The sequence below is a fragment of the Hyposmocoma kahamanoa genome, unplaced genomic scaffold, assembly GCF_003589595.1.
Source record: "Hyposmocoma kahamanoa isolate Upper Pololo Valley unplaced genomic scaffold, ASM358959v1 62, whole genome shotgun sequence".
Taxonomy (NCBI): Eukaryota; Metazoa; Arthropoda; class Insecta; order Lepidoptera; family Cosmopterigidae; genus Hyposmocoma; species Hyposmocoma kahamanoa.
The window spans coordinates 65,416-87,796 of NW_020653850.1; the positions used below are offsets into that span (position 1 = coordinate 65,416).

Below are 22,381 nucleotides of genomic sequence, written 5' to 3' on the forward strand. Positions count from 1 at the left end.
AAAATAAAATATAGCTTAACAAAAAATCGAAATCAACTGTAATAAAAGTCAGGAACATATTTAAAGAGGATATCGACACCCTAGGCGCAAACCACACAAACTGGACAAAACACACATGACAGCAATAGAGCACGTGCGCTGAAATGGCGGATCACTCCTCACGCATTTTTAATTTGCTCCTTATTTCGATAAGCATGAAATTTGAATCGATCGAGAAGACGCACGCGCCATGCCAGCGTTAGAAGCCAGTTCTGTATGGCTTGCGCTAGGGGTAAATGCTTCAAAGAGGAAAAATTATCATTCTTCCTGTACTAGATCTGTTTCCCTTTCTTGTAAAGAATTGAAATAGATAATCATTATTTTTTCTATATTTTCTTCTTTAAGTCTATTTCTTTTTACATTTAATATCCACTTGAAGGTTGAGAAAGATCTCTCAACGTCCACAGACGTAAGAGGCGCAAATTTGAAAAAATTTTCGTAATCTGTTTCATTTCCCTTCACAATTTTTTCACCTATTTCTCTAATTACATCATAATCGGGATTTCGATCTAGTACTTTTTCTATCTTACTATTTATTAATTCGTTTGAGGTCCAACTTAAACAAGACCTGACTTTATCAAAAATTAAAAATGAATCAATTATTGATATTTTTTTTGTTTGTATTTCAGTAAGTGCTTCGTCTATTATTGTGAAATATTCATTAATAAAATTAAGCTCTGATACGATATTTTCATTTCGTATGACTCTTTTTGCTTTTTTAATTGATATAGACTCATTGCTGTTAAGACTGTTTAAAACATTCGATATTTCTCTAAAATGTGTAGCATAGTATGTTGCTGCCTTTAGCCACGTGCCCCACCTTGTAATTACAGGTTGTGGAGGCAGCGGCAAGTTTGGATACATGTTTTTTAAAATTCTGACCCGATTTGGGGATTTCAGAAATATCTTTTTGACATTGGATATTAAGGAATCAACATTCTCGTATTGTGAACGAATTTGTTCTGCCAATCGGTTAAGAGCATGAGCTAAACACGTTATATGAATAATGTTAGGAAAATCAATTTTTAATAGGCGTCCAGTTCGCAACATATATGCCACACTATCTGTGCATAACATTAACACATTACTTGTTTTCTCTTCAAATGATTCTCCCCACATATTTCTTAAAGATTCTATTACAAAATCGGACATAGTTATACTGTTCACTGTTTCTAGCATTTTACAAGCTATTAAATATGGTCTGGTAGCCACATTTTGTATAAGTGGCATCACCAATAAATTTACAACGTATCTTCCCAAAAAATCCGTGGATTCGTCAAGTGATAACCAAATCTTGTTGTTTCCGATTACATCGTAAGTAGCTTTTAATTGTGTTTGAAAAAATCTGTTAAAATATTGTTTCCGTAGCAATGATTCTGAAGGTACTGCCTTATTTGAGCAAGTACAACAACATTTTATACATATATACTTGTTGAAAAATTTTTGTAACGTTGGGTTACTCACTTGTGTCCAAGGTATGTTACATAATATTAAAAATTCTATTAAATCAAAATAAAACTCATCCGGGGTTCTTTTTCGTCGTCTTGTATGAAGTGCGTTTATGATGTGCCGATCTACGTTGCTTTTACGAGTAGCTTTTATGTGGGATTCACATATTGTACAAAATATGATACCACTTGCGGGATCGTAAACCAGTTCTGGGTAGTCGACAACCCAGCTATAAACCAGCTCTGATCTTGGTCTATTTTCCATAGTGATAATACCTAAAATAAAAAAAAGCTGCTAATGACCATGTCAAAACATTTTGAAACAGAGTTTTTAAAAGTACTTAATTATATAACTGCCTATTTCACAAAAATACATTTTAAACACATAGTTGGTAAATTAAGAGCCTGTTCTCTTAGGAGCGTTCGACGCGCGTTTTGCTAACGCGCGCTTAGAACTAGTCGAATTTTACTACTAAATAGCCGTATACATAGTTAAAAAGTACGTCTTAAGTTGCACTTTTAAGATCTTTTACGAAGTTCGTAACTTTATTAGATTCAGCGTGCCTAATTTTTTTTGTTTTTTTTTCTCTCTAAAGCCCGCCGTTTTTGGAAAAGATATTTATATTATTATTGAGGTCTCATATTTTTCATTTCATCATAAAAATACCACACGCAAATATCGTAAAACTCAGAAGTTATATTCAATTATAATTTTTTTCAGGGTAGTCACTTTTATGAAGGTACTTTTATATCTGGATGTTATGAAACGAGATAGATCTTTTAAAAATAAAATTAATAATTTTCTTCTTTAACATGTAGAATTACACATTCTTCATAATCATTTTTTTAAGTTAAATAGGTATTCTACTGTACGGTATAGGTATTACTGAGGTCTTTTCTCGGAAATCTGCTTTTTATTCCAAAAACCTATAGGTGTAACGATTAAAAATTGCAGTGTTATAGAAAAAATATATAATTTTGTAATTTGTGTAATTTTTTTCTGGATAAATTAAAAGAAAAAAATTATACTAAAATTAAAAACATTATAAGTAAATATTACATACGTAGTTTAAATGTATCTGTTTATTAGCACATTTTTACGAACCTCGGTAACTTTATTAGATTCAGGGTGAATTACTATTTTTAAATATTTATTTTAATTTTTTATCTCTAAAACTCTGCCGTATTTTCCCACTTTTTTTAAATAATTCTAATTAAAAAGATTGTCTAACTAAAAATTCAACAATAAATAATAAAAAATTCATTCTTACCTTGCAAGTGAAATAAATATGAAGTCCAAGTCGCAGGTAAAAGCTGGTTCAGGGATTCGTAGCGTAAAGTCGTCGTTTTAAGTAAAATCAAAATCCAGATCGCAATGCAAATCAAAAACCGTTGTGAGATAGCCAAGTTGTCAGAAAATACAGAAAAACTCAAAATAACACCCGAACGCATGACAAGCACAACATCGAATAAGAACAATTACAAAAATTGTACTTAATGGGGTTACATGTAACTGCACGCAAGCAGGTATGTTGTCTCGTTCGCTCTTTTTTCCAGTTATCACTCAGACAATGAGATTAGCTTTAGAAACTAACAAAAAAAGATTTTTGTCTCACCACGCGGCACCCTTTGTCGCTTTCTTATCATCGCACGTTCTGGCACCACGCCGACATGGTGGTAACGTGGTCTTTTTAGATGGATTTGAATGGAGAAATTATGCTAGGTTCAATATTATCAGGCGTTTTTACTTGAATGTCAACAACAGGGATAATAAAGTTAACCCTCATAAAACATTTTTAAAGCAGGGATTTCGGTGTTGTCTTGTTTTGTAATATGATGCAATAATAACCGGCATATCATGATACTTTTCAACATTTTTATAATCAAATCATCAAAAATTTTGACTTCTTTTATTACTTTGCAAGTTACATAATTAAAATGCAATAGTGCGTTGTATTATTTATTAATAAAGTCATAAAATATAAATAAAAAAAGTTTAGATAGCAAATTTAAATTTGCAAATATTTTTACACTGAAGATAAGAAAATAGCAAATATCAAATTCGTTTGTAGTACAGCCCACAAAATCAAGCCGTAGTTGTCAAACAAAGCCGGTGAAATTCCAAAATAACAAGCCGGGGTCAACACTTTAGTTTCACAACACGTGCGCACTCAGCAAAAGATTTTACAAGAGTTTTTTGCACGGATATTTCGCTGCAGAAATAAGTAATAGCTTCTCTTTCACACAACGTGGAAAGCCGTAACTGTTATCTCTTTTACACAGTACAGAAACAAGATAAGATAAACTATAAAAACCGTCGATATTTAACAAAGGGCAAAGGTTGTTTAGTTTTAGTTTAATTTTCTGGTTTTTTTTAATACCAGAATGTTGGTTAGTAAGGTCGATTATGTTTAAATTACCAAGTCAAATATTTCAATACGGAACCAGAACATATAAATGTACCATTTTTCACCGAAATTGCATCACCTCATTTTGGCAGTTCATCTTAAAAAAAACTCATCAAAGTGTCCGTTTGACCACAACGAAGTCTGATAAAAACTTGAAAAATTTTTATTTTGTGTGACGAACATCTTGTTTTTACCATTTTATGTATGTAGTACTTATGTTTATGTTAATAACAGCATCAGCGAAGACTGCTACACATTCTGTACCGATCTTAGATATATTTCTCCTTTTGAAAGAACAATTACTTTAGTGAGTCAAACTAAACACTATAATTATTATAAATAAATACCTACGTATAAATAAAACGTAATACAACAATATTAATTTTATTCAGTAGTATTATGAATTTATTCAATAGTAATTTAAATTAGTTCAAGTAATACGTATCCCGGGATATTTTTTGATCATATCACGAAATGGGTATGTCCATACTAAGAAAACGTTCAAACTTTAGGTATAAAAACTCCCTCAATTCCGATCACTGCTTATTACACTTACATTCGAAAAAAATTGGAATTTTAGTTTACATTTCAATAAAAATTGTAACAGACTATGTAGCGACAATACTTAAACACTTTCAAATAGCGTTTTTATATAAAATACCAATATTAAAAAAAAAGTTGATTTAGCTCATAAACCACTCAAAATTAAGTTGATATTGAACTTGATTTGCACAAATGACGTAACGACTACGAAATGTACCTGTTTATTTTATCCAAAACTATAAAGGCATGAGCTGTTGCGATTAACGTTAAGTATTGCATAGGACGAAACTTCATTACAATCTACTCAGGTTATTTGTTTCTTGTAGCTAACCGCTCTATGCGCGACGATTTCCGCTTCTTGTGCATAGCGCGTGTTGCGCGGCGCAGTCCGCAGCGCGCCGGCGCGAGCCTATCGACGCCGGGGCGGCCGCTGGAGGGCGGGCGCGACGCGAGAGGCCGCCCGCGGCAGTCGGCGCTCTCGCGGCCAGCCAGCACCATGGAGGCGCCGCAAAGCGCGCCCGTGCCCAGCGCGCCCGGCGCGCGCCCTCTCGTCAACCCCGAGGAATACGGCGAGGTGGACACCACCAGGTGCGCCACTTTCACTCGCTCAGCCACGCAGATTTGCGTTCCCGACTGCGGAGCACAGATCTTCTAATGACGGTGTCCAGTCAGGCGGATCGATAACCACTTCGTTCCTCGCAGGGCTTACTCGCTCGCTTTGAATTTCGGTAGACGTAGTCCGCTCGTTTAATAATAAAGTACTTAGCCGACACTCGGTACAAGCGGAAGAGGCAACGATGCCAACACCGCTCCCTAATGTTTCTAGTCCAGTCTACAATCCGACACCATTATAATCACGCTCGTTCGCAGGAGACCGAAATCTGAGAATATCTCCTCTCTGAAACAGTATACCCAGGTTTTGTTCGCCTTACCGTTTTTGAGGGCCTGTAAAATTATAATCAAAATCGAATAAATTTGTTTACGCAGGCGATGAATCCTCTTGATCTAATTAGTCTTTATTTATTAAGATTGCACACAAATTTCACTACACTGCGCTTACGCGATTGGAATCTGATTTCTACAAACTTTTAATTTGCATCTGTGCTCAGGTTTTACAGACGTTATAGCATATTGCAAGTGAATTATGGTAACGACAACGTTCCCGATGTCGACGCAGGTACCCCGCGCCGAAGGAGTCGACGCACAAGGTGCGGGGGCGCAGTGACTTGCTAGAGATGATGTGCGGTCCAGACGCCGTCGACCCCGAGCTACTCACAGTGAAGACGTTCTACTTTTTCTTCTACTCGGCGTTCGGGTCGCTGTTCCCGTTGATGGGCGTGTATTTCAAGCAGATGGGCATGAACGCCGGCCAGTGCGGGTTGCTGATCGGTACGCGGCCCTTCGTCGAGTTCCTTTCGGCGCCCTTCTGGGGCGGTTTGGCGGACCGCTGGCAGAAGGGGCGCACGCTTTTGCTAGCGTCGTTGGGTGCGTGGGTGGTGTTCACGCTGCCGCTAAGCTGGGTGCAACCGGGTGCCGTGGCCTGCGTGCGCCCGTACAATAGCACGGCCTACGAGCTGGGCCCACCCAACTACGACGAGGACGAGCCGCTGGCCACGCGCGCCTTCCGCGGGCCTTCAGCCGCCGGCCGCGATGGCTCACCGCTCCCCGTCTCCGACGCCACCAACTACGACCCCGCGCAACACTCCAACTGGGTGACACCGTTACACTCTTCCATCGTATACCGCACCCCAGATATTCAGAAAACGTTTTTCCTGCTACTGTTGCTGGTCGTGATCGGAGAATTCTTCAGCGCGCCGGCCATCACGCTCGCCGACTCCGCTGTCATTACGCTCCTCGGTGAGGACGCTGACAGGTTAGTAAAATCGCGTTAGATATGTTAGATATTGACCTGTGTGTGTTATACACGGCCCATCACGCGCAGGTACGGCCACCAGCGCATGTTCGGCTCGCTGGGCTGGGGTTTGGCTATGTTCTTCGTAGGCATCGCGCTCGACCACAGCACGGCCTTTAGCTCGCACCCCTGCGGCGGCCCGCAGCGCTACGAGAAGAACTACACCATTTGCTTCGCCACGTTCTCCGTGCTCATGGGAGCCGCACTTATAACGGCAACACAGGTATCATTTTAATCATCTAAGCAATATGAAATTTTCACTGCATAGTCCTTTTGTGATGAAAATGAAAGAGATTTTCGCATTTTCTACGAATGTGCAAAATCCCTGTCATTCGCTTTTTGGGAGTAAGAGGGTGAAATACTCTATAAAAATACATTTATTGTAGGTGAACAAATGTCGTATCAACAATTCACGTTTTATTACACATTTCAAAAACAGATTACCAAAAACGTAAAACGAAACATTTAACTTGTTTCAAGACGATATCTTAAAAAGAATTCATTTCATACGTGATCTAAGAAAAGGTGGTTTTCAGACATTCTTTGGATTTTTTTTTACTTTGTAGGTATTATAGTTTTTTATTTCTTTTGTTACCTTGACAGGCTCAAATTTGGTTTTTTACTTTTGGCCCTGAGCTGGGCACCAGCGCCAGACAGCTGATAAACTACAACCGTATCTGACACTGCCGAGAGTGATCTATATTCATACCACGAGTATCATTTATACCATCGGATTATCTAAGAATTTGATATTAAAAGGTTACAGTTTCCCCTAAAGATCTGAGTTGCACTGACAACTACAAGTTCCAGTGCAAACTTTAGAACTAGCAGCAATTAAACTGCTTCCGTGGCCAAACGGTTACCATGCCGGACTGCCACGCAGAGGTCCCAAGTTCGATTCCCGGGCCGGGAACTCTGATATATTTGCATGGCCTACATTTATTTCTCTCGTGTGTTTGGAAGAAAATTTGTGGTTGTCTATGTGTGCGTCAATGGCACTCGCGACACAGGGACTCCCTAGTGCGGGGTTACCTTGAGTGTGTGCGTTATTATTATTAAATAACACTAAAACGTGCGAATTGATTTTTGCATGCGCAATATTGTGCTGCAAGCTCTACATATATTGCCCATGCGAAAATCATGGCCAATATTTTATTTTAGAAGTTCTTCAGTAGTTGTACACGGACATGGTAACCGTGACCATGGGACCTGTAAAGGGCCCGAAACGTCGGTTTGTTTGAAGAAACAAATATACGCGATTTAAATCCGGAAAAATAGTTTCATTTCCTATGTGTAACAATCGCGAAAACCTAAGAACTTGTTAATGACATATTTGATCCATCGAATTCAGCTACCACCGAAATCAAGATAGTTTAACAAAAGGCCTAATTTTTGTACAATATAATTTGAAAAAAGGCTATAAAAACATTCTATAATCTACATAAATATTTACTAAATCAAGGTTTAAAAACTAAAATTGATTTATATATCGACTAGTTTTTGTTTTGTTCAAAGTGTAATTAGGGGACTATACGTTCAGATATTGTGAATTTTAAATATGTCTTTTTTCTCATTATAATATGAAAATTGTATGCAGACAAGGTAGCGAACAACAGCTAGTTTAATACTTTAGTGAATATAATATTAGGCGTAGTTACTATTACCGGTTAGATGTTAAGTTGCAGATGTGTCACTGTACAGATAAAATTCAAATACGAATTCGTGAGCCTGGAGCCGGCAGCGCCGCTGACGTTGCCCGCGGAGCCGACTCACGAGGAGAAGCTGCAGCAGCAGTTGGCCGAGCAGCTGCAACTGCCGGGGCTGGACACGAGCGCGCCGACAGTGACACGCGCACCCGCGCCGCAGCCTGCGCTCGAGCACGCCAAGGTCACACCCCGCGCCTCCACCACCGCCGCTGTCGGCTCGCTCGGCTGACCGCCTTCCGTTTGCGCGCAGGTATTCGCACAAACGACTCGCGAGATGCCGGAGTGGGTGACGGTGCTGCGCCAGTTCCAGAACGTGAAGGCGGCTTCTTTCCTGCTCGTCGCATGGTTCATGGGCTTCGGCATCGGCCTTATTTTTACTTTTCTCTTCTGGCATTTGCAGGTCACTAGCGTTCGATCTTCTTTACATATTTTAGTTATTTCTTTATAGGTGCTCACTCGAAAACGTTGATTACCGACATACAAACGAGCAACTCTTTCAGGACATCGGCGGATCGCCCACGCTATTCGGCGTGGCGTCAGTGATCAACCACATCTCGGAGATCTTCGCCTACTTCTTCAGTTTCAAATTGATCACGCAAATGGGTCACGTGAAGGTGAGTGCGGGTGACGGCGTGCGCTCCGTCGGACCGCTGCGAGGACGCGGAGGTCGAGCGTTAACGGGCGCGTGCGGCAGGTGCTGTGCCTGGGGCTGGCGGGGAACGTGCTGCGGTTCCTGTACATCGCGTGGCTCACCAACCCGTGGTGGGTGCTGCCGTTCGAGTTCGTGCAGGGCGTGACGCACGCGGCGGTGTGGGCGGCGTGCTGCTCGTACATCGCGCACGCAGCGCCGCCCGGGCTGCGGTCGTCGGCGCAGGGCGTGCTGCAGGGGCTGCACCACGGGCTGGGCCGCGGCTGCGGCGCCGTGCTGGGCGGCGTGGCCGTGGCGCGCTGGGGCACCACGCGCACCTTCGCGGGCTACGGGCTGCTGTGCGCCGCGGCGCTGGCGGCCTTCGCGTTCGTCAACTTCCGCGACGGCGGCGCCGACGTGGGCGCCGGCGTGGCCGTGGACGAGGAGGCGCGCGCCGTCGCCGAGGCCGGCGTGCTGGCGCCGCACGGCGTGCCGTCCAACCCGCTGCCGCGCGCGCTGTCGTCCACGCGCCTGCACGACCTGTCGCACCACGACTCCTACGGCGCCACGCAGGTACGCCGGGCGGACCCGCCCTCCAGCTTAAAGCGCGGATCTCTCCAAACTAACGCACGGACACCTGTCGCAGAGCTACGCGGGCGGCGACAGCCTGGGCGTGCCGGGCGCGCGCCCGACCAATCCCTTCTTGGCCGAGCAGCAGCAGCCCCAGCCGCAGCAGCCCTCCTTCAGATAAGCTAGTGCCCCGACAGCTGCCGCCACGGCCGCGCGCTTGGTGCTGCGACCGCCGTCTGCTCGGTTGACCGGCGGCTCGCTCTTCGCCGGCGCCACCCGCAGGCCGCGGTGGACGGCGTCCCGCGGCGGGTCGACCTACCGGCTGCCCGCCGAAGCGAGCGACTGCGTATTTCGAAGACTGTACAACCGTCGCCGCATTATTTCCACTATGATTTAATACATACTATGTAGATACTGTTAGGTATAATAAAGTCTCTATCGGTGTGGCTGCTAAAGTGACGCCAATGTGGCGGGCTCGTACGAAACCAGCAGTAAGTAGAGCTTTGACTTCACCGACATTGTCAAGTGAGAACATGTTTTGATTACTTACTGCACCGATAAATAACCCTAACACAAATCCGCCAACCCACTACTGAAGCGACTTGTTATGTTGTTGTTGTTCTTACTTAGACATATTAATAAATACGAGAAATTCGTTTTTACGTAAGGAGTATATTTTAGGACACGCTACCTCCTGTTAATTCAATTTTATAAATTTCAAGTTTTGCATTGGAGCTAAATGTGAAACTTGAGTGAGTGGGAACTCGTAAGGAAATTAGAAGTGGGCACACACTTTACATTGACAGACCCGCGTGTGTAAATAAATATATCAATGTATAGAGGACTCGGAGCGAGCATGGCCAAAAGGAGCTACGGCCGACTTATTAATATCGAATCTTGTACCACTGTTCGAGAACAACCGCTTCAATGCCGTGCTCTTTCAACGCGACAGGCGACCTTGCCATTTGTATTGCCTGTAGTGCGGGCACGTGTCCGGTGGCGGTGCGCGCGCAACTGTCCCTGGTCTCCAATGTATATTATAATAAGAGAGAACGTAATGGTGAATATAATATTTAACATTTTACGAAACGCAATGTCATATCATGGTGTGATGAGTAGAGTACTTTATATCATAGCGAGGCGCCACAGCGCCCTCGCTCCTATATTTTGTTGACGTTGTAGGAAATATTCAAATTAAATACTATATGTATAGTTATATGTATACAAACTACTAATACATTGTTGTATGTGATGTACGTAAGCTTAAAAGGAGCCACCCGCCCACTGACGCCGGCCGCCGCGGCACAGCTGGGCGCGGCGGGCGCGGCGGTGGCGCGTGCGCGGTTCACTGCACAGTTATATATTTTTGCACGTCGCGGCTCGACTCGGCCTGGCAGTGGCCACGACACACGACTTTCAATTTCAAATGTACTATATATAACTATTAATAAATGTTGAACTATTCATTCCTGCCTTTTCTTTGGAATTTCGACGTGCTGCATCCTTCGCGCTACTCCCTTTTCCCTAGTCAAAGATTATAACTAATTTCTCAAAAAATTTATTATATTATTTTATTATAATTTATTAAAAAATATATATTTATAAATTTCTTTTCACAATCACAACAGGACCACCTAAAGGCGGTTCACAGAAATATTTTTTTGAGACAGTTAACAACTAAACCAACTATAACATTTAATTTTAATCGCTATTAGATAAATTGACCTATCTATTCATAGTTATATACAAATGTCTTAGACCAGAGGTTCCCAGACGTTTTCTCTCATAGACCACTTTCAAAATTTAGCTGGTTCCGGTGGACACCCTGCAGCTACATTTCTACCATATTCCCAAAACTCGACAAAAAATGTGAAGATTAGATCCAACTATGGAAATTTGCAACGCAAATTCCTGAGTTCCAACCACAAATTAATAGTTTTCGAAAAAAAAGTGAGAATTTAATTGATTGTGCTGTGATTGGATGTCAAAAAAGTAAAGACACGTCGTACTGAATATGGAATATGCAAGTTTTTACAAGTAACAGTCGCTGAGCTTCTTAAAATATTATCATTTTAGTTCTTCACGCATACGAAATGTGAACCCACATTTTTTTGTCACGCCAACGCAGACTCCCGTCGAGTTTCCCGTGGACCCCTGGTGGTCCACCTGGACCACTTTGGGAACTAAGGTCTTAGACAATAACAATATCAGTGTCGGTGTAGTGTTACGACGAGTGTGACGACGTCCTCGGGACCGAGGGCGCGGACGCGACGCTGTCGTACGTGTAGCCGCGGTGACTGCGCGGGTCGGCCGACACGCCGCGGCCGGTGAGGCTTCAAAAACAAAATTCTCATCTTAGCTACACCAAGTGCAACTAAGACTAGCATATTTCACATGGTCGCGTGAATACATTAGCATTCAAAAAAAAATTATATTCGTTATTATAAATCATTTTTATCGTGCGTAGTCTTTATAGGGAACCATACTTTTTTGTGCGAAAGTTGTTTATATTCTGTGTTCATGAGCTGAACCGCCTCATTCAACCAGATTAGTTGTTACACCTATATAGACGGAGAATACTGTGAAAATTTCCATTTATGATCTACCTGTTGCGGGTTGCGTGGGTGAGCGACGCGCGTGCGGTTTTGTACGACCCGGGGCTCGCGAGCAGCAACGCTGCCATTGCTCCCGCTATTTGCAGGAGCAGCAGCAACACTGCTGCGCCGCCCGCCACATATCCGTTTCGCGGCAAATCCGCCTTCGCCTCCTGGTGCACGACTCTTACTTATACAGGGTGCAACAAAAAGGTTATTATTTATTTCGTAATTTCAAATATGAAAATGTCAACTCAACAACAACAACTTATTCCTGTAAAAAATGTACAAAATTTCGATGAAGAATACATTTTGAAGAATACAAGTTGTCATCATTGCAAAAATAAGTCATTGTTATTGATTATAGTTTTATTATTAAATTGGTAGATATTAGATAGATAAAAAGTATATTCACTTTCATGACAGCTTATTTGCATAGGATCCACTAAAACTACCACTGGTTTAATATAATAATAATTGTGATTATTATATTAAACCACTTAAAATAACAAATTATTATAACAAAAGGAACGTATAACTGTAGATATAACTAATTAAAGTAAATAGTTTCGAAAGTCATGGCAGTGAAAAGGCGCTGGCTCAGGATAAATGCTGCAGTTTCCAACGACGCTGGTATTCTGCCAGAACCGTGTTTAAAGAGACGACACTCATCATCTCAGACAGTCCTCTGGCATTAGTATAAATTTAGCATTCGTGTAATTAAATAAAGAGCGTGCGTGCGTGCGTGCGTGCTTGTGGTATGTGTGTGAGTGTGCGCGTTTATATCAACATAGTATAGTACAAGGTAGTTATAACCAAATTTCAAAATGTATGTTTTTTTTATATAACATCAAGTAAGGGGACGAACAAGCCGTGCATCGTAAGTTGTCAAATCCCATGTGCCTGTAATTTCACCAGCACCCTTACCATCAAAACCGAAATAGAAACGCTGACATTACCGCTTAGCGACAGACATAGGTAACGTGGCAATACTAACCTGGACGAACTGTTTCACAAGGAGCTCTACTGTTACTAAACTGCTACGTTGAGACTATGTACAATATGTACAGTATGTATGTATATGGGTGTATGCGTGTACATTACTTATGAACATCCCTGACAATAAATTCTTTATTTATTTCTTTTTATCTATTTCAGGCCACATGACCCACATAATATATACCTTAAGGACTAACATACATACAATATAATAAAACACTATTGCTAACTAATCTACACGAATTGCACTTGTCGGCGACGTGTGGCGCAATCTGGTGTCAGGTAAACGGACCGCCGATATAAGACACCCTTCGGCCAAAATTCTTCCTTCATGCAGGTTGACAGATATTCGGTCGGTACTCTCACCACAAACGAATTGAAATTCACATTATAATAATAATAATAATAACGCACACACTCAACATAGCCCCGCACTAGGGAAACCCTGTGTCGCGGGTGCCATGGACACACACATAGACAACCACAAATTACATCCAAACTCACGAGAGAAATAATTGTAGGCCATACAACTATTTCTCCCGGCCCGGGAATCGAACCTGGGACCTCTGCGTGGCAGTCCGGCATGGTAACCATTAGGCCACGGAGGCAGTTAATTGTGGTGAGACTTCAACCGCTCGACCCTTAGGGTGTATTTGGCTTTATGTCTGATATACTCCACTATCTCCTCAGACTTCTGCCTCCGTGGCCGAACGGTTACCATGCCGGACTGCCATGCAGAGGTCCTGGGTTCGATTCCCAGGCCGGGAGAAATATGTGTATGGCCTACATTTATTTCTCTCGTGAGTTTGGGTGTAATTTGTGGTTGTCTATGTGTGTGTCCATGGCACCCGCGACAGAGGGTTTCCCTAGTGCGGAGCTATGTTGAGTGTGTGCGTTATTATTATTATAGACTTCGTGGAGTAATGCAGCCGCGACAGATAGGTGCAGTAGCGTCGTCGGTGCGGCCGGACGCAGCAGGAAGTTCGGTCCTGACGGTGCTGTGCCACACTGGTTACGGCTGGTGGGCTTCCTCTTCTTCTTCTTCTCCACTTTTGTGAAGCCATCCTCGTCGCACCGGTCCATCTGCCTCTGTAGTTTTACAACTTCAGAGACAGGCACACGGGGATTACTTTTTCCCTTAGTAGACTGCCGCCGATCGTGTTTAAGTGGCGGGTCGGCTACTTGAAGCGGCTTCAGCGGCGTATGCACGTGTAGATGTAGAAGGGTTGACGTACTTACGCGTGACGTTTCCGCCGAGGCGGAGGGGCGGGCAGCGGAGCGCGGTAGCAACAGTGATCGGTACATTCGAATGTGCCGACTCGACACTGCAAATGGATGCATTTTGCGGCCCACGACGCTTGTTTACATTAGAGGCTTCTGGCGACCTACATACCGAAGCAGCGCTGCTTAATAACGCAACTTGGGCACGCAATTCACTTACAGTGTTATCCGAAGCCTCTAATTTATATTGTAATTCGGCTAGGCTTCAAGGACGTAATGTCCTTCAGCAGCCTAGTGACATCAACGTGATCAAACGTGACAGGGGGCAGCTTGTGCAACTCCTTCGCCACGAATGTGGGCACGTCTCGTCCAGGTCAGTCTCCTTCAGGAGTGTGATGCTATCCTGGAGACTCTTCACGCCTCCATCCCTCCGGCGAGATGGCATCTATTCGGCTTTACCGATGCTCTGGAACAACAGCATCTTGCCACTGCAAATCTCATGCTCATTGAAATTCGAATTGCAAATCTGCACAATGCTGACTTCGTCCATGGTGTCGGCAGCGTGTTGAATAAACGCCAGGAGCTCATTGACAATGTGGTGCTGGGAACCCATTATCAATTACGCGCAGCGGCGGCCTGTGCCGCGCGAGACGCGAGTTATAATTAATGATTAACTCACTGCGTAGGGAGCGTCCGTTTTCGAACGCGCATTGCACTGCAAATGTCGTCACATAGAGATCTCAAGCAAACGTAAACGTGGACAAATATACTATTGATAATTAAATAAATAAATAGTCGAAAACGCAACAGGTTTCTCACCTACAGCCCCAATTTCTGTACATTTAATAGGTGTTCTTTCATCTTTTTCTTGAACAGTTTTTTTTAAGATAGTATTTAGTAGTAGGTGTATGCTGTAAATGTTGTAAGTAGGTAGTATGTTGTTCCATCATCTAGTAGACAAATACCGCGTTCTGGCCAACAGACACGGACCAAAGGCAGTGACACAGTAACTAAGTCTGGAGAGTATAAGACTGTACTACGAACACGAAACTTACCCCAAGGAACGACAACTCGTGATGATATGTGCCGTCATTTTTTATCCCTGTGTACCATGTGTACAGCAGCGCTTTATAGCGTGCGCTGGAGTTCATACATCACCTGTTTCAGGAACTGCCCAAATTCTGGACAATAAATTAATTACCTAAGTAAGACAGTACTTTATGGTCATGAAATAATTAATTAATTGAAATAATAAATGAAGCAAAGAAGTACGTGTTGAAAGCAATTTTGTGTTATGTGTGAGGTATTTAAAAAACTGGGGTACGATTGGGTGCTGAGGGGCGCGCTGCTCCCCCGGACGGCGGTCATCGCGTACGCCGATGACACGCTGGTGGCCGTCCGGGGGACCAACTTCCAGGAGGCGGCCCGAAGAGCCTCAGTAGCGGCGGACATGGTGGTCCGCCGAATACAACTGCTGGGGCTCGAGGTCGCCGTGCCGAAGACGGATGTGGCCGTCTTCGGCGGGAGGGGTAGAGGTTGGGCGGTGCCGGCAGGCGCCCACATCTCCATCGCGGGAGTATCGGTCCCGGTCAAGTCCCAGATGAAATATTTGGGACTTGTCCTAGACCGGCGATGGAACTTCGGGGAGCATTTTCGGCAATTTGCTCCCCGAATAGTGGGCGCCGCATCGGCGTTGGGCAGGCTCCTGCCCAACCTCGGAAGGCCGGGAGCCCCAAAAGGAGGCCGCGGAGCGGGTGCGCGAGGACGCGGCGGACGCGCACCTGCTCCGGCGTAAAGGGGAGAAGGCGAAGGCAGTTCGCTGCTCGACTGATCCCCTAGTGAGACCAGCGGGCTCTGGACAGGGACTCCGGAGCCTGCATTGCACGGCCTCACTCGTCTGGGGGGCGGGTCGGAGGACAACCGACTCGTCCCTCCGTTGGCGCAGGAGCCCTGGCGCAAGCTAGGGCGGCCGGGCGGCGTCGTGATGAATGTTCACTGATCTCACGGCGCCGACTCAACCGGCGAGAGGGAAACCCGGGGGGGTTTTAGTGGGGTAGGCCTTCCAGTGTGGAGGGAGAGTCCCCACATAACCCCTGAGTCTCCATGGGCTCAGGGGTATCCATAAAGATATCCCCCCCGTAAAAAAAAAGGTATTTAAAAAACTCTGTCGCAACATTGGCATTTACATAGCACTATGTAGCTCTTCCACTGGGCAAGTGTTTGTGCCGTAAGCGGGACACTGACCTCGATAAGATCGGTTAGCTTGGTGGGCAACGGATAGAGTCGTGAGAGTGCGCGCAGCAGTGGCAACAGGTGTTCGCCCAGCTCGCGCTGCATCTCCGCGGCCGCGACGGCGGATGGCGAACGTAGCCACTCGTGCACGCGTCGCCAGGCCAACACCGCGATTGTCACCTCAGCCACCACAAGTGCCACCATCAAGGCCGCGTACTGAAATTCGCATTCTGTCCATCACATTCGTCCGTCTGCCGCACAGAGTACGGCTTATTCCCTACACTCACCGAGTAAAGCAACCTGCGACTGGGGGGCGTAGCAGCATGGGCGAGATGCCCCAGCAACAACAGCAAGAGTGCCAACGTAGGCAGCGCCACGGCCGCGGCGTTGTACTCCATTGGCAGCAGCTCACGCAGCAACACATACGCGCTGGGATCCCACTTGAGTCGCGCACTCATCGCCAGTGCCGCACCGCTGTACACCTGCATCCATCGCCATCGTTATGTCAAAAGGACGTGCAATCTACGGCGACTCCCTCGGAAAGCAAATTCACCGCTAGTAGTAGATTGATGTGGGGCAGTGCTGCGGCTGCGGTGTGGCGCAGGCCATCATCGCCGCACATGCTGCCGAGATGCGCAAGCGCCGACCCTCACGCATCACCATCGGTGCCTCTCCTCAGCACCGCAATCGCCGTCGAGCGTTGACGGTGGGTTCGGCGAACGAGGGCGTCGACCTTTTCCACTGTGCGAGCGCAGCGGTGGCGAAGGCGCCATGTGCAAGTGCCAGGCGTATGTGACGAGTTACGTTTCGGCAACTGGTATCTTATCGGATGCGCTATCAAGGTCCGCCCCGCGCCCCGCGCCCCGCGCCCGGCGCCTGTGCCGGTGACTTTCGAAGGCGCGCTTCACTTGTTCTGAGTTAGCGTTACATTTATCGTTTATACACACAATGCTAATGGCTAATCTTCTACCATTCACTAAAATTTACTATTTTTAACCGACTTCAAACAAAGGAGGAGGTTCTCAATTTCATTGTATCTTTTTTGTGTGCATGTTAAGCGATTACGTTACGCATTTGTGAAGGTATACTTTACTAAGTCGGTTCTTTTCTAATTATAAAAAAAAATTATACGCTTTAACACTTCCTCGTTTTTATTGGAGTAGTTGTGTCGTAGAAATGGGCCATCTTCTCTTTGATTCTCCATAAGCTCGTGATGCTCACCTTTGTAACCGACATCAAAAAAGGAGGAGGTCCTCAATTGACTGTTTTTGTATGTTACGCGATTGTGAACTGTTTTCGATGATTCTTTTTTTTGTTGAAAAGGGGGTTTCTCTGTAGTGGTCCCATTCAAATTTGAAGAAGATATTCCACCTCTAAGGGTGGTGAACTAGGGGATGAATTTGTTTATTGAATTTCACTACTAGTTAATCGATTTTAATAAAACTTGGCACGTAGATGGAATTCTAATGAAAATACAATATTATGGTGACATACATAGAGCCCATCCGATGATGGGAATGGCAGGCAGATGAGAGGAACTCCTCAACAGTGTACAGCAGCTACCTTGCGTTTGGACTCATATGATTCGTTTTGATGAGGATTTCCATGTTATACTGAAAATAGTTATCGTCGAAGGGACCACGGCAACGAACACAGCGAAGGCGGAGCTAACTTTGAGTTGATTCCTTTTTTTAATGAAAAAAGTTATAATTACTTTATAGAAAGTTGTTGAATAGGTGAAGTTACTTTTGTAAAATGGACGGTGTTGAGTGTAGTAAGTAATAAAACACTGAATTAGTAAGACATATATTTAGGAAATGAACCTATTTTTCCGGATTTAAATCGCGTATATTTGTTTTTTCAAACAAACCAACGTTTCGGGCGCTTTACAGGTCCCATGGTCACGGTTGACTGTCACGGTTGATCATTACTTATTACTTTGATATTACTTATGTGTGCCTCAACTGTGATTCAGTTGAACAAATGAGCGATGAATAATATTACTGATGAATAAGAATGTAGTTGTTTTTTTTAAGTTAGTTGTGCATAATATTTACATTATAACATTACATACATACATACAATTTTAAAAGAGGTGGTTTTATTTGACAAAATGTTTGCTATCCTGTCACAATCTAAGCGGAACAATTTGCCTCAAAGGCGGAATAACGCGCCCCAAAGCGGGGCTGAATGTTCCGCTCCGAAATTTGTTAAAAATTTGCCTCTATGAAAAAGACTATTGAGATATTAGTAGAAGTGACTATACTATTACAAAAAGCGATAAACATTTGTTCAATATTTCCACATGTTGAAAATCAAATCCTTCATTTTCATTATAAAATTTCAACTTATTTGAAAATCGGAACGTTCTGCCCCGCTCTCCCCTATTTGTTTGAGAACAAATTTACAAATATGGAAGTTGGAATCACTGCATGTAGGGGTACTCGAAGCAGACGGGCGGAGGCGCCGACATCGACGCGTGATTCATGAAGAGTGGAGGGGACGCGGGCGACGGCCGGCGAAAGGGCAGCGGCAGGGGCTCGCGCCCCTCGTAGCACACGCTGCTGCTCCTTCTGCGCGAGGAAGTCAGTCATAGTTTTGAATTGTCGCTCTTACGGCGGCGCGGCGAGTCCCTTTACGTTAACTCGTTAGCATTATCTCGCATTCATTCGCTCTACGTCCAAATAAGGTGTGCCTCATTTTTAACCGACTCCAAAAAAGGTGCAGGTTCTCAATGGGATTGTACTTTTTTATGCGATTACTCTTGTTGGAAAGGGGGCACCTCAGTGGCCTTAGTGGCCTCATGTAAATTTGAAGAAAATATTACCTTTAAGGGTGGCCAATTAGGGGATGAGTCCGGTTTATTGGACTTCACCCACTTTCCGGAATTAACCGATTTCAATGAAAGTCAGCAAATAAATAGATGTAATTAATTACTAATCATTACATATTTTATAATTTTTACTAATAATTACATATTTTGTAATTTTCTTACATCTGAATGCTTGTAGTGACCGTATGAATGTGAAATTACTTAAATTATACGAATAATGATGTTTCTTTAATAATACCTAGTGAGGCGACGCACAAGTCGTGCAGTGCCACTCTGAGCTTTTAATCGCAAAGATCTGAGGCGCACTGCCACGGCGCTCGACACCCTGAGACATAATTTAACAAGTCCCATATGCCTGTAATTTCGCAAGCAATACCCTTCAAAACCGGAACACAGTAACGCTCACATTACCTACTACTTGGCAGCAGAAAATTAATTATTTTGAACATTATTCAGCGGTTTTCGTTTTTGTTTCGACTGTACTATACCAAAGACGTCGTAAAGGGATTCGACGTCAGGGGAACATTCATGCTGTCAGTTTCATGGCAACATTATGATAAAGGGACGTGCCTGAACATGGAATGTGTGGGGTCCGAGGCAAGTCGTAGCGCAGGGCGGGCGCAGAGCGCCATCACGCCGGCGAGCAGCAGCAGAAGTACAAGCAGCACCAACAACGCGGCGGACACGCACGCGAGTATTTCTAGCTTCGCGTCATCCATCTTCTTCGCATTCTGCTTCAAAAATCGTTAACTTGGACGCAATGACCCTTTTACTTACAGCTTACTTACAGCGAAAAAAATACATGATGATGTTTGAATTTCTGCACTTATATTACTTAGATAGTTGATACATGTTTCGTGGACCGGCCTCGGTATCAACCCACGTCTGCCCTGGAGGACCTGTTAATGCAGATCTGTTGAAGATCTGTTCAAAGAACTATAATAATACTATGTATGCTGGTTTTTCAAACTACACGTAAAATAACGCAATACTATTGTTCGTTTTTTAAACAATCCTTAAAAATGAAGACGTAACAAGATGTTATGTTCTGATGTGATGTTATCTGAACCCGGAGTCGGTTTAAAGTTGCAACGGAACCCGAATGAGCCCATATGTGAGTATCGTGTGATCCCTGAACTGGTTGCTTGTCAAAAATAATGAAATTTGAGTCTGACAGAGACGACAGCGTCTACTAACTATATAGGTGCACCTCGAGAGATGACAATACGAGTTAACTACATGTTAATCGTACGTAAAGCATTTCGCCTTACTGTCTTTGCCAAAAAGTAATGGATACCTGCCTACATGCCAGAAGTTCTTAATTTTTTTAAATTTACAAATTTGGTTCAGAACTTGAAACATGCACAATACATACACATAACAGGCTCATATATACATACTATGCAGTGTAGTTCCTTATATTAGTAAACACAACATACATCATCATCACAATAATAATAATAACATACGTCCAATAAATATAAATACCTATACCTACGTAAAAGAAAAATAGAACCCAAAAATACATCCAATTTTAGCCTCATTCCGTTGCAATAAGAAAATTATCTATATAATATAAAGGAGAATACTGGCCGACATTTGTTCTACAGAGTGGCAGCTTGAAAGTTTTTCCATTTGGCAAACGACTACCTGGACGTAAACTCTGAATTGGACCGCTTTACATAGGTATAAGCAGTATTTGGTACAAGTCGTGTTATACTCGTAAGTAAGCGACTATCTCAAGCGGGATCACACGATGGACACTCACTAAAAGCAGCTGGTTTTTCTTGTCGACGATTAGCATAAACAGTAGAGCGCACAAGTGTGGCTTGACCGTGGAGTGATCGCAGACGTCGAGACGCGTGCTGCGCCACGCCAGCCAGCCGGCCGCACCGAGCGTCCCCAACGCTGTTGCCCACGATCCCAAAGCGAACTGCAAAACACGCGGCGTCAGTGCGCGCTCGTTGTCCCTCCACGCGAAGTGCACTTTACTTACCAAGAGCAGCGGTTTGCGACGTACTGCAACGACGCCTGCGTGCGCCAACAACAGCAGCGCCACACCGCTCGCGCCCAGCGCCAACGCGGTAGGCCGCCCCACTGACGTGCGCTCGGACAGCACACCATACCAGTATATCAGCGAGCCTGTCACGAGTGCCGCGCCACCGTACGTCTGTAGCAGGTACACGGCTCAGATGCGAAGTCAACTACGCTTTTTTATACCACAAGTGGATAGGCCACTCCTACCGCCAGCATCAGGTTAACGTGCAGCAGCACTGCACGCGCCACGTCTCTCCTGGCACCCATGGTATTCGTCAATGTTCTGCAGCAGCAGTGGGTCGCTCTCCACAACACACGACTTGAGCGTTTGGCTGTTTTGAATACTGTAAACCACCGAGTCCCGTTTTAATTCGCTTACTCATCGCAGTTTATAATAAAACTTACCTTCCTCCTTATATCGAAGTGTGACCAGTCAGTTGTACCTACTAGGGAACCGATAAGGAAAATTGAGTAATAAATTGAATTGCGTGAAGCTAAAATAAACGCAGTTCACGATTGCGTGGAGACCAATTAATGTAAAGTGCAGGCTTTTTCTTTTCGCTGTGATTGAGTTGTTTTAGAGCCAACGGTGTTAACGAAAAAGGTATCTAGTAGAGCTTTACAGCAAACTACTTTTTACGGTTATAAGGTTGCGAGCAAAAGCGAAACACCGCTGACACTTTCATGACGCAGTTGCCTTGGCTTGCTATTACAATATGCACAGAAGGCGTCGCTGTAGCTCGTAAGTCGAGTGCGTCGTAATTGTAAAGGTAGATACATAATATACATATTTTGGTATGATATTGTAAATATGCACTTCGTCCATATTATTACATATTTCTATTTGTTATTTTCATTGAAGTTCTAGAAAGAAGAAGAAGAATATAACTGTAGAAATTAAAATTTTAGAAAATAACTTGAAATAGTTCGTATAGCGTAACGTGAGCGTAACACACCGCTTGGTTGGCTGATTCACTCACTGCCTTCCGTCTAGACCTTAGAGGATGGGTCTAGACCGTTAATTTGGTGGGCTGCAGCGACTATTTATTACAATTGACTCTTCGAATCCAAAAATCGGCCACGTTAGACGACGTTAGATCATAGCGAAGAATGGTTCGGACGACATTATGTCCAGTTTCGTCACGTCTGCTTTTCTACGCCACAGCCTATTAACTCTATCTCATTTAATGTACTGTAATTTGATATGGACT

General features: G+C 44.0%; 3 protein-coding genes across 5 annotated transcripts; 1 reads left to right on the plus strand and 2 right to left on the minus strand.

Annotated features, from left to right (window-relative positions):
• The first annotated feature begins 4,899 nt into the window (after nt 1-4,899).
• Nucleotides 4,900-10,715, plus strand: LOC113229631 (major facilitator superfamily domain-containing protein 6). 2 transcript variants are annotated; one of them, XM_026463300.1, is made up of 9 exons: nt 4,900-5,026; nt 5,616-5,758; nt 5,936-6,311; nt 6,381-6,573; nt 8,052-8,237; nt 8,307-8,456; nt 8,557-8,670; nt 8,751-9,257; nt 9,331-10,715. In XM_026463300.1, the coding sequence occupies exons 1-9, from the start codon at nt 4,935-4,937 to the stop codon at nt 9,433-9,435; spliced, it is 1,866 nt and encodes a 621-aa protein (XP_026319085.1). In that variant the 5' UTR covers nt 4,900-4,934; the 3' UTR covers nt 9,436-10,715. The 2 variants fall into 2 exon arrangements, with proteins under 2 accessions (XP_026319085.1, XP_026319083.1); XM_026463298.1 differs by having other exon boundaries at nt 5,616-6,311.
• A 223-nt stretch (nt 10,716-10,938) lies between these two features.
• Nucleotides 10,939-17,110, minus strand: LOC113229464. Its single transcript, XM_026463059.1, has 5 exons — nt 16,854-17,110; nt 16,588-16,782; nt 16,313-16,516; nt 11,861-12,021; nt 10,939-11,587 (listed from the first exon to the last, which is right to left on the minus strand). The coding sequence occupies exons 1-5, from the start codon at nt 16,920-16,922 to the stop codon at nt 11,479-11,481; spliced, it is 738 nt and encodes a 245-aa protein (XP_026318844.1). The 5' UTR covers nt 16,923-17,110; the 3' UTR covers nt 10,939-11,478.
• Nucleotides 17,111-18,542: 1,432 nt separating this feature from the next.
• Nucleotides 18,543-21,695, minus strand: LOC113229465. 2 transcript variants are annotated; one of them, XM_026463060.1, is made up of 5 exons: nt 21,378-21,695; nt 21,130-21,303; nt 20,902-21,066; nt 19,704-19,867; nt 18,543-18,873 (listed from the first exon to the last, which is right to left on the minus strand). In XM_026463060.1, the coding sequence occupies exons 1-5, from the start codon at nt 21,435-21,437 to the stop codon at nt 18,726-18,728; spliced, it is 711 nt and encodes a 236-aa protein (XP_026318845.1). In that variant the 5' UTR covers nt 21,438-21,695; the 3' UTR covers nt 18,543-18,725. The 2 variants fall into 2 exon arrangements, with proteins under 2 accessions (XP_026318845.1, XP_026318846.1); XM_026463061.1 differs by having other exon boundaries at nt 19,704-19,864; nt 21,378-21,667.
• Between the last annotated feature and the right edge of the window lie 686 nt (nt 21,696-22,381).

Bases quoted from the DNA above. Each gene is read 5' to 3' on its own strand.
- LOC113229465 (XM_026463060.1), bottom strand. From the start codon at position 21,437: ATGGGTGCCAGGAGAGACGTGGCGCGTGCAGTGCTGCTGCACGTTAAC. The intron at 21,304-21,377 runs GTAGGAGTGGCC...TACCTGCTACAG, and splicing joins ACGTTAACCTGATGCTGGCG to ACGTACGGTGGCGCGGCACT. The intron at 21,067-21,129 runs GTAAGTAAAGTG...CGTGTTTTGCAG, and splicing joins GTCGCAAACCGCTGCTCTTG to TTCGCTTTGGGATCGTGGGC.
- LOC113229631 (XM_026463298.1), top strand. From the start codon at position 4,935: ATGGAGGCGCCGCAAAGCGCGCCCGTGCCCAGCGCGCCCGGCGCGCGC. The intron at 8,238-8,306 runs GTCACACCCCGC...GTTTGCGCGCAG, and splicing joins CTGCGCTCGAGCACGCCAAG to GTATTCGCACAAACGACTCG. The intron at 8,457-8,556 runs GTCACTAGCGTT...CAACTCTTTCAG, and splicing joins TTCTCTTCTGGCATTTGCAG to GACATCGGCGGATCGCCCAC.
- LOC113229464 (XM_026463059.1), bottom strand. From the start codon at position 16,922: ATGTGCGGCGATGATGGCCTGCGCCACACCGCAGCCGCAGCACTGCCC. The intron at 16,783-16,853 runs GTGAATTTGCTT...CGATGGATGCAG, and splicing joins ACATCAATCTACTACTAGCG to GTGTACAGCGGTGCGGCACT. The intron at 16,517-16,587 runs GTGAGTGTAGGG...TGCGAATTTCAG, and splicing joins GTCGCAGGTTGCTTTACTCG to TACGCGGCCTTGATGGTGGC.